We start from the raw sequence: 12,111 nt of genomic DNA on the forward strand, positions 1-12,111 counted from the left end.
TTAAAAATTTATAAAAATTGAAGAACTTGGTATATTTGAATGCGGTTTGAAAAAGAAAAGGATTCGCCTTATTCTCACAAAGGGGGAAAATCTTTTTTTTTTTTTTTTTTTTTTTGCTACAAAAACTTCGTTCAAGTTTTTCTCGATAAAGGGTGCTGCACAAAACCAAATCACAGAGTTTTGGGGCTGAATCTTTCTGCAACATTTTCTGTGCCCGAAGAGTTCGTCGATTCTGAACAGCCGAGGATTCATGACTGAGGAAAAACAACTTCACCGATAACGCTTTATTCACCAATGTCAACATCACAATGAAAATTTCATGAAAGCGTAAGTTAAGGAAGTAACAGGAACATTCAGAAACGAGCTAATAATCGTACACATTGGATTTTATAGACTCCGATTTGCATATTTCCAGTTATTTGTTTTCGTGCGGCGCTCTCTGTCGACAAAAATGTGAATTAATTTGTTTTTCTGTACTTTATTTGTATTTGGAGCCTGTAGTATTATCTGTATTTTTTTTTTTTGTATTTTGAAGTAGAGGTAGAGCAGTATATTGGATTTCAACGAGCATTTATTATGTAGAAAATGACCTAAATTTAGTGCAACAAAACACGATAATAAAATAGAAGGAAAACGGGTCAGATCAGACGAGCGGCAAAACATCGTAGCCGGGAAGTACAAAAGTAAACAAAAAATACGAGACGGCCTTGACCTCGGTTGTGTTATTTCGTGGTGGTTGTAGTTTTCACTACATGTACAAAGTCCCCCTTCGTAAGAATAGCATTTTTGCAAACCACATTCGAATATACCAATTCCTTTAAAACTTTATGAATTTATGGGACACCCCGTAGTATTCCCTTAAATATTATTTAACGGGATCGAAACTGTGATATTTTTACTTTTTTTCTTATTTTTTATTATGATTATTTTTTGCTGATATTTTTTCCAGACCCCATTTTTTCTTTCATTATTCCTTTCAACATTCGGGTAACATCCTGTACATAAATACATTAAACAAAATAAGGACACAACGTTTTATTTGTTTTTACTAATTAATGTTCTTTAGTTTAAAAATCTCGAACCCCAAATATTATGTTGTAAAATATGTGTTTGTGAGAGAGAAAGAGGAAAATCACTCGTGAGAGACTTCGTTGGTTGTAATGTTGCTATTTATAGCTTAAGACAGTGTAGCCCATTTCTCTCTCTCTGTTACTGAAGATTCCGGCATTTCTCTATCTTTTTCTCTGTTTGCTCTCTTTTTTTTCTTGCCAGTTTCGCTCCATTTCCTTTTATTAAATTAAAAAGCATCGGAGAGAAGAGAGCACTTCTCCATCTTTTCTCTCTCCTTCGTGTAGCGATGTGCTCGCTCGCCTTTTTATTGCGAGTATTTCTCTTCGCGGTAGATACGTATTTCAGAACGTCGATTTAGTTTTTCTTTCTTTCCATTTTTGCCTTGTAACACCCCACCTAAGAAATAACAAAATAAAAAGATAGAAAATAAGTTGTTGAAAAGACACTTGTGAGATGGTTCTTGAAGATGAGCAGAGGACAAAAGAAAGAATTGTAGTTCAAACAGAGCTTTGATTTAGAGCTTGTGCTCGTTCCACTGGATGTATTCTCGTTGGTGATGCCTCTGTAGGGAGAGCAAATATGTCCCTCCGTGAAATCAATGTTTAAGATGGACGTTGAAGGAAATGACATGGCCTTCCTTTCTTTCTTTCATTGTTTTTGTCAGTTTTGGTCGTTAACAAGTGCTCAATGTGGAGGGCGAGCAAGAAATGACAACATGACAATTTATTAAATGGTTACGAATAGATAAATTCCGATCAAGGTCTGGATAAAATACAGATTGAAGGATGATGATGTACTGACCTTCCTCATACTCGATGTTTTATTTATCGAGTCACATTTGACATTCATAGTCATGATCGAGCTTTGTTACGTCAATAAGTATTGATTCGTAACGTGTATCTCGTTTCTTCATGCGTCTATTAAATAGCAAATATGATAATGTGAAAGACCTGGACTATAAATAAGTTGATGACTTGGCCTCATCTCTAGATTATGATAGATCGAATCATTTACAAAAATAATATGTTCAGCCATTGGACGTGCTTTTGCATATTAGATTATTTCTCTCTGAATCAATCATATTCATGTTACCGTCAACTGGGGTGACTTTGCTCAGTTCTAAAAGTTAAATTAAAAATTTTCATTCAACCCGTTGGTTAAAAGTCGAAAATAAATTTTTTATGTTTGGTTCATGTTTTGTGGATAGGATTTATGCATTTTTTAGTTTGATGGGCTACCCCTTATTTTTATGAAAAAATAAAAACGGGTGGGCAAAGTCATCCGACATAATGGGGTAACTTTGCCCACCGCCTGATTTGTGTGTATAACAAGGATGGAATGGATTTTGAGCAATGTGATGCGACCAACGCGGGATGTCAAAAGAACCGCAATGACAACGAAAATAACGTAACACATTGTAATGAAATCTCATTTTTTTTAAATTACGGTAAATTAGAAAACCACGCATTAAAATTTAAATTAAGTACATTATTTACATTGAAAAAATTATATCTTATTATAGGGATGCAAACTTTCTATAAAAAATTCCAAAGAGAACGAAGGGGAAAGAAGAAAAGATCTACCTAACCGATGGTTTCACCGCAATATAAGTTAATATACACCGAAAACAATTTAACATAGATCAAAGCTCTAAACACGTAATATCTTTAAAAAATACGTTAAATCTAATATTGAAAGTGGTGAAAAAAAAAGAAATCTGGCATCAAAAGGAAAACATACGAGGAAAGGCAATAAAAGTTTCAAGTTGAACGGTTCCCACAGAGATTTCGGGTCAAATCCTTTTCTGTGTTTTGTGGTAAATAATAAATCTCGTGTTTAAAATGAACTTCTGTTTTTTTTTCCAAGCTGTTGAATAGTTTCAACACATATTCACGTTATAAGATTTCATCCATTTATACATTTTATTTGATACTATGAGATACAAAATGCCTTAGAAAGTGGGCAAAGTAACCCCGAATTTCCTTTGGAACCTGGGGTGGCATTGCTAACTAAAATTAAAATCTTCCAGTAAGGTGTAAAACCAAAACTCTCCAATTGCTTTACAATCTTTATTAGAATAACAACAATAACAACAATAATTGATGGGACTCAACTGGGTATCAAAAACGCAACACAAATGAAAGTTTGAGGTCTTCAAATTTTTCTTGAAATTGAATCTCGTCGAAAAACCGGATTATCGGTAATATCCTTTATCCGGAAACGCTCCCAAACCTCAGGTTACCTCATTTACATGTGAAGCAAACTCCTTGGTGATTGCAGCTCCCCAAACGATCAAACAAGTAGATTTAACCCCCCCCCCTCCTCTCACTCCAGAAAACATTTTTTTTTTTCAAAATACTGGGCAAAGTTATCCTATTTGACGGTAAGGAAATAAAGTCGTGTTTGGTGCAATGAAAAAATGTACATTAATAGATTTTGAAATTTTGCGTTCTTTTTGTTTCGTTGTTGTTTAACACTCATCAGGCAACATTTTGAGACACCGTCCACCATCCATGCAAGTATGGGATTAAAAAATTTTTTTCAAAATTCAAATAGGACATCGGGTTGATCAAAACATTTTTAAGAGATATGGCCACCAAAAACAAAAAAAACACCACAAATCATGTCATAGATACCGTATTCCCACGCATAATTCGGCATGCCGGTAAAACAGAGGGTCCCAACTTTTGTTTTAAAAAATTTTAGATTTCCAGCATGTCAGTTGAAACGTGGTTTTGATATTGATGATGAATTTTGATATTATTTTCGATGAGATTTTTTTTCAATTTTTTTTTTTCGTTTGAACTTGACTGAATACAACCCATAAAACGTACATTCGAAATAACTGAGAAAAACACCAAATGGCATGCATAACGATGACACAGACACTCTCTGACACCAAGGGACTAACAATTCATTCAATGCGTCAATATGAATTTAATGAAAGAGTTATTTGGTTTAAGCAAGTTAACACACCAGTTGGTTAACATTTTATAAAATTATATCTATTGTATCAAATTTATATTCATTATATTACCGTAATTTCATTTTACATTAATTTACATTTTTAAATTTTATAGTATGTTGGAAGGCTCCGTACATGAACGGCGGCAGCAATAAACCAATAGTTCGTGAATGACATAGGTCACGAGATGGTGACATTAATGTGTAAATGCCCTCTCCACTTGTTAATACTAGATTCCACATACTACATACACATTTATACTTCCACATTTCTACATACATTTACAACTTTATTTGGGAATTATGCGTAATCGCCGATAAAAGTAATAAATGTAGGGAAACTTGATCAAACTTTCTATTTCAAGCGAATTGGTAGCAATGTATAACCACCAATGCATCCCTTTTCAATAATTAAACTGTATAAGAACCAATTGCGACTGAAGTCAAACATCGCCATCGTAAAAGTGTTAAATAAATCATATGTACGTGGTTTCATTGTATATCGTATCTCCCCATTAGCAGACACTCCCCGTTAGCGAACAAAAGTTTTGTTCACATGGGTGTCCGTCATCGAGCGTTTCTACTGTGTAATTACTCCACAGTTGGTTTAAAAAAATTTTCTCGAAAAGTACTTACGTTCATCTAGTTTCTTTTCCAGTAATGTGAATTTTCGTTTTATCTTTTGAAAACTGAAACTTGGATGGAGTGCCTGTTTCTGACTAATAGTTCTCTCTCTCTCTCTCTATCTATCTCTATCTCTCTATCTATCTCTATCTCTCTATCTATCTCTATCTCTCTATCTATCTCTATCTCTCTATCTATCTCTATCTCTCTCTCTATCTATCTCTATCTCTCTATCTATCTCTATCTCTCTCTCTATCTATATCTATCTCTATCTATCTATCTCTATCTATCTCTATCTATCTATCTCTATATATCTCTATCTATCTCTATATATCTCTATCTATCTATCTATCTATATCTATCTCTTTCTATGTGTGTGTTTTATTTTAAGCATTTTTGTAATTGAAAAATTTCTGTTTCGATAAATCTCAAACACTTGTCCATGATACGCTTATATTTTCATTAAACGAAATTTTAGATGACCATTCAATTGAAACTTAATCATATATATTCCCGTTCCTCATACTAATTATTATCAATCACAGCTAGAAATGACGCACGTTTGAGACACACAAATCGATATTATTTTGGATTACCGTAGAAAAATTGTATATTTCGAAATTGCGCTGAATGGGTACTGGATATTCTTATGATGAGCCCATCACTGCTTTCTTTTTGTGAATGTTATCTCAAGAATCTCTTTCAAGGTCAAGTTACGTTGAGAAGATTAGCTGCATGAAGACCCACTGGATTTCGAGTAATCAATTAAATTAATCAAATTATTATACGAATTACCAATTAAAAAGATTTAATAAAGAAGAGGAAATTACCTCGGAGTCGCAAAACTCAAAAAAACATGGTTTGGCTTTTCCGTCATGCCTGAAAATACAGGATTTTCTGGCATGCTACTTACCCTTTTAGTTTTTTTGGGATGCCGCGAAATGCACAGGAATACGGTACCTAAAAGATGCTTATTGAAAACTAAGCCAATGCCAACTAGAAAAAGATGATAGGGTTTGCAAATTTGCAGTGAATAAGAATATATTTCCGATAAGAAAACATGACAAACATGTGAGTTATACAGTTTAAAATTATGCATTTAAGCAATAAAATATTCAAACTTATCTGTATACATGGTTTCTGTAAAGAAAGTGAATTTATATTAGCTTGTTGAATAAAATTTAAGAAATCGGAAACGACATTTTTATCAAATTGACAAGACGTATGCTAAAAATGATAATAAATAGAGTCCCGTAAAATACGGGACGTACATTTATCTCTTATTTTCAGAGATTTAACCTACAATGAAATTTACACACAAAAAATTACTTTTTTTTATTCGACCTCCCTGCTTCATAACAAACTTATCTTTCAATATCCATTAATTCCGGGCACCCTGTTTCCGCATTTCTTACTTTCAACGTACTAATAGCATTACAGTGCATAAATTGCCGGTAATAATTACATTTTACCGTTAATGAGGATGAAGGGAAAAAAGTGAACTTATTTTCAGTTCCTTTTCCTTCTTCATTGTAGTTATAATGCAACAGAAAAAAATTACCAAGAACGTAACTCTCTAATTATAAATGTTCGTTTAAAAGGAAATTAATTTAATCACTTTTCGGATTTTCGCTTCTTCATTAAATGTGAGTGCATCAAAGGTGGGGGGTAAAAAGAAAACGACGAAAAGGAAAAATATCTTTTGTGCATTGATTCAATTAATGATAACGTCTTTCGATTGCAGTTTTCCACAGCGCGGCTTTGCCTCTAGAATGAATGAAAAGAGTTCTAGTACTAGCCGTTCCCACAAGAGCGAATGGCTTTAACATTAGCAGAGCAGTAGAATCAGAATTATTGAAAGAAATATTTTTAGAATTATTGAAAGATTTTTTTCCGAAATTATGCTGCGTAACACGTTTTTTGTCCTTGGCTAGCAGACCACATTTCCCAATGGCTTAAAACTAAAAAATATTGAATAAAGCAATTTTTTGCTTTAAACTTTGATTTTGTGGTGAAGTGATCGATATTTGTGGATTGGTCATTTACCATCGGTTGACTGGGTGACTGGAATGACAAAAAAGAACTTTTCACACTTATAACAATTTCAAAAACTATAATCAACTCTTAGAATATGTCACGTATCTGGACGTTTCACAGAAAATAAAATTAGAGATAAAAGTTTTAATTTAAAAGGGTTGATGCATGATTTTGGCTTCCTGTGCTTTAGAATCCCTACTGGAAAATATCTCTTTCATTAACGGAACATTTAGAAAAAATTTATTTACTTTAGTCTCGAACACAGACGCAGAAAAGGTAATAGTATTTGAAAATTCAAAAAGTCGGAAATTTTTGTTTTTTACAAAATTTGCATGCTTAAAACTTAATGAGGGGGCTTTTCCCATCTTTATTCCCATATACACTGCATCTGCAAATTTTAGCGCCCAAAAGTATTAATCATGATATTTCCGATATGTTCTATCTTGTATACGTACATACTACAAGTAGAGATTTTTTTTTCGTGAAGGTGCTCTTTTTTGGGGTGCTCTTCTGGGTGGGTGCTCCTTTGGGTGCTCTTTTCGGTGTGTCTTGGGTCGTTCAAGAGCTCTGGAACTGTGCCACGATGATGTGTAAATATGCCGTAGATTACTTATGGTTCTTTCGCAGGACATTGAATGGTACTGCTGTCGCGGAACGTCCTCCATTCTTTGTTAAATGATATGGGAATGGGCCGCGAGACACTTAAGTGACATGGGAATATGTCACAGGTCACTCAAGTGTGATCTTGAACTCCACCGTTGTTCACTCAAGTGATGTAGAAATTTCCTAACTTTTACAAAATTAGATTTGAGGTAGTGGATTACATTTGGCCCACGAGCCATAGGGTGAGTATGTATGTATGTATGTGGTAGACTGTCACCCCCCCCCCCTCTCCCTTTTTTCCGATGGTATGGAATTTACAATGTCTGAGTTTGATTGTCATCTATTTTTCACATAAGAAAACTGAAAAAAGGAATTTATTTTACTCTCCCGCAGTGAGAGAAGCATTTTGTTCCTGTCTTTTTTTTACTATTCCCGCAACCAAAGTATTAAGGGTCTCGTAAAATGTTTGAGAAGTTTCCTCCGAGATGATCAGCATTCATGAAAAGGTTCATTCATCAAATACGATCTTTTGTGCATTAATTCAAACCCATTCATGACCAATGGATCGTTTTCGACCCATGCATAAATACACGCTTTGAGACAAACTCGTACAGAAAGGGCCGTTTACGACCCTGGCCAGAGATTTCTATGCAAACCGTATCGATTTTTTCTTGTAAAAAAATAAAAAATTAGTCATATTCTTGACATAAATACAGAAAATACACGGATTAATTCGATTTAACTGCAGACAAAGTTTACAAGCACAAATATGTTTTTGATAACGTCTTCCGATTGCAGTACTCTACCGCGTGGCTTTGCCTCTCGGATGAATGAAAATAGTTCTAGTACTAGCCGTTCCCACAAGAGGCGAATAGCGGAACACACTCTCCGTTAATAGTAGCAGCAGTAGTAGAGTCACAACGTTGGTGGTGGCGTCACAGTTCGCAATGGCGTCCATGTTGGATCGATTGCTTTGGGACGGTTTGTGAGATAAAAGTACCCACAATGCACCGCTGTCTGTTTGCCCATCACTCATGGAATCCAATACTATTTCAATCCTCTTTTTTTTTTCTCCTGTAACGGGAAAATCATTTCCGGCACTTTTGCTCCAGGAGTTAGAAGGAGTTTTTCTTTAATGTTTCTTTCGCCTGTTTCTATTTTTGTTTCGATACCGATTTACTCAACAGCAGCAGCACCTTCAGTTTCTCCTTTTTTTCCCTTCGAAATACTTGTAGACACTTATTTATGTCTGTCTTTATATATTTTGTGTGTGTATTTTCTTTCTGGAAAAGAGGAAGCCGTTCAAGTTTAGGAAATTCTGTAGTATTTCATACCTACTCGAGAGAAATGTTGTTGTTACTTTTCTGGTTTTGTTGATTTTTCTATGAATAGCAGGTGGGCGTTAGCGAGTAATATATTAGACGAAACGTGCAACATTTGGCGGAAGCTCACGGCTGAACATGTGGTTTCGATTTCTAAAATAGAAATAAAATAACCAGAAAAGTCACCAACAGGGTATATTTTAGTTCTGTTTACCGAGTAAAATGCACCAATTTACATATTCGTATTTTAAATTTGTCCAGTGACTTGTTCAACTGCTCTGCTATTATGTGGGCATTGCGATGACCTTGTATCGTGAGTCACCACGTTAGATCCTTCATGCAGCCCTGGTGGACGGCTGGAGTTTGTTTTCTCTGGTTCCCCAATGAAGTTTTTTTTTTGGTTTCTTTGGTAGTTCAATTGAAACGAGAGTGAAAAACGGTCTTATCTCGCAGTAAACATGTATGTACTGTATGCATTTCCTCTCGAAAGATCTGACTTGACTGTGAAGGGAAGGAAATTACCACATTTTGCCAGAAAAGCGTTGATTTTATTTAAATAATTTTCAAATACATCTGATTTCACCAACACTTCACAAAATGGGTGATACATTTGCTTATTTTTAAAACCGGCGGAAATATTACTTAATAACAAGGTAATAACATCACAATACACAAAGAGAAAAAGCGCCAATCGTGAAAAAAGTAGACAGAACTTGGCTTCTGTAACAGGACTGAATATTACAGTTAATTTTCAAACATTTGCGACCAGCTGCACACGTAATGATTTACTTGCGTTGGGTGTTTGTCCAACACAATACCATCTATAGCCGAAGACCTCCGCGCGAAGCTCGTGTCGTCGCTGAAGAAGATCATCTCCATACAGCCATTGGATACAGTAGGCCAACGCATGCGTCATCTTTACCCTTTTTTGTAGCATATCCAATGGCTATAGGTGAGATGACCTTCTTCAGTGACATCACGAGCTTCGCGCGGAGGCTTTCTGCTATAGAGGGTGTTGCTTTGGCTCGTAAATGATCTTGACAAAAATGACGCGTCCAAAAAATTTAAAACGTTATAACTCTGAAATATTCATCTGATTCTAAAACTGAAAACACTTTTCGAGTTCACAAGGAATCACGTGTGTGATTATTGGGTCGATACTATCCACCCTTTTTATTTTAGAGATGACGACCGTCTTCATTTCTCAAAGAGATCACATGGGTATTAATACCGAGGTATAAATCTAAAGTTTTCTGATCTCCCAATAGGAATCAAAATAAACGTGTAGATAATTTTTAAGCCCTCAAAGTTCATGGGCTTTGTATATATTTCCTGTTTGTGCTTGCGAGTAAAAGGCCCTTGGTCAGAGGTGCGTGTGTGTGTGATATATTTATTTACTTTTTTTAAGTGCTGCTGTCCATTGTTTCAATCTGCAAGTGGGAGTGAGATTTCATAATTGTAATTTTTCTTTGTTTTTTGCTAATAATTTCCTGCTTTAATGCTGTAAATTACAATGTGTGTGTGTGTGCGCACGCGTGAGAAAGAGAGAGAGACGAAACTTACAAAATGCAATTACTAAAAACGAGATGAGCGGTCTCTCAAGTCTTAGTGTGTTACTGATAGAGGAGTAAACTATTCTATAAAAAATATGGACAAAACTATAGGACCATGAGATACTATCATAGAAAAATTTATAATATCAATTGTTTTTATATTTCATTTTTTTGCTATTTTAAAAATTTGCAATGAATGTTGCATAATTTTAATTGTAGTTCCAATCAATTTATAACCACTTGTTGAAACTTTTAATACAACTTTCTGAGTTTTTTTTACGTTACTCTTCCTTTTTTCAATGTATTTTCCTTAACTTTCATGCACTGTTTTTGAATATACCGTGTTGTTGGCTATAATAGCTAACTGTGTAGTTTTTGCCTTGGAAGAACATCTGCCATATGAAGATAAGACTCCTTTAGCACAGAAACTAGTAAGTCTCTCTGTTACCATTTCTTTCGTATTTAATTAACTAAATTGCACTACCTGTTTTTGGTGTACCAAAACCTTAAATTTCAGTTACATAAATGAGTATAGGTTTTTAAATTTGTTCCGATTCTGTCTACAGAAGTCGGTAAATTTATTAATAGTTTAAAAAATATCCCAGACAAAAAATTAAATATCGAATATTTTAATTCATCGTGTAAGCATCGTGTATGTAAAATGCAGATCATAAGTACTATATGTACCATACATGAACAACAAACTCATTAATTGTAGATAAAGTTTCCTCTCCCAATTTTCAAGTATGAAGGAAAGCAAGCTGCCACACGCAGACCTGTGTAGAAACCACAATGTAGATCCAACATGTACGCAAATTAAAAACAGATGTGCAAAATTCTTACCTCTTCTCATATCCTTAGTTTGAAAATGCTCAAATGTAATACAGTGATTTCTCACTTATGCGTCAGTGCAAGGGAACAAGGGGGAAAAACACATAAATTAGAGAGGCTTATAAGTGAATATCATTATTATGTTATACAGTGATCTCTCACTTATGCTTCTGTGATTACTCCTTTGCTTTTATGATCACGTGACTAAGGCTTTGGGAAATGGCAAAAACGTCGACGTTGCTTATCTTGATTTCTGGAAGGCATTCGATCGGGCCCAACATGGTAAATTCTTACATGAGATTGGAATTGGGAGCAACTTGCTAAATTGGACAGAATCGTGGTTGCGAGATAAGCCAACGCGGGGATTGGAAATTTTCTGATTGGAAAGGTGTCAAAAGTGGAGTACATCAAGCAAGTGTCCTTGGTCCCATTCTTTTTTCAATCTTTATCGATAAGCTCGATCGGGGTATCGATGAGATTCTGAGAAAGTTCGCATATGAAGTGAAACTTATGGAATGGGGGTTAGTCGGGAATGAAACAAACCGAAAGAAGAGGCTTCAGGCAAACCTGAATATAATTGCGGGATAGGGTAACGATTGGAGCATAACATTTAGTGTTGACAAGTGCAAAGTTTCCATGCAAGTACAAACCACGTTTCATTTACGAGTTGAATGGTGCTATTTTTCCGAATGCAACTAGGATCACCGATTCGAGAACTCTCATTGACGAACGGCTTAGGTTTTCTGAACATTGTTCAGCGGGGGTCAAAGAAAGAGTACAGAATAGTTACCGACGCATAAGTGATAGATGATCACCTCACATAGTGCAAGAACCCTCCCAGAAAAAAAAGACGCATAAGTGAGAGAAGTGTATAAGTGAATACCATTACGCTATATCTTTGACTGGGAGTGCAGAAATACATCTTATTATTGAGAGAAACGTACAAGTGAGAGATCACTGTAATTTAAATTTAAAGAAGCTTATATTTCATCTATCTATCATTATATTTTTACTGTTAAAAATGTTCACGATGGATATTTCATATTGTAAAAGAAAACGTGTCTAAATCTAAAACCAATGCGATGTTAATCAGTGGAAACATGAAT

General features: G+C 34.9%; 1 protein-coding gene across 1 annotated transcript in view; it reads left to right on the top strand.

The window, feature by feature from the left end:
* The first annotated feature begins 9,805 nt into the window (after positions 1-9,805).
* The window catches only part of LOC149087589 (voltage-dependent calcium channel type A subunit alpha-1-like), a 154,285-nt gene continuing 151,979 nt past the window's right edge, over positions 9,806-12,111 (top strand). Inside the window, exons 1-2 of the mRNA XM_089231917.1 lie at positions 9,806-9,856; positions 10,504-10,605. Of these exons, the coding sequence (XP_089088043.1) occupies positions 9,806-9,856; positions 10,504-10,605 (153 nt within the window). The remainder of the gene's footprint in view (positions 9,857-10,503; positions 10,606-12,111) is intronic.

Source organism: Pholcus phalangioides, unplaced genomic scaffold, assembly GCF_987345545.1.
Source record: "Pholcus phalangioides strain wild (caught in Gottingen) unplaced genomic scaffold, Ppha-v1.0 ptg000004l_1, whole genome shotgun sequence".
In the NCBI taxonomy this organism is placed as follows: domain Eukaryota; kingdom Metazoa; phylum Arthropoda; class Arachnida; order Araneae; family Pholcidae; genus Pholcus; species Pholcus phalangioides.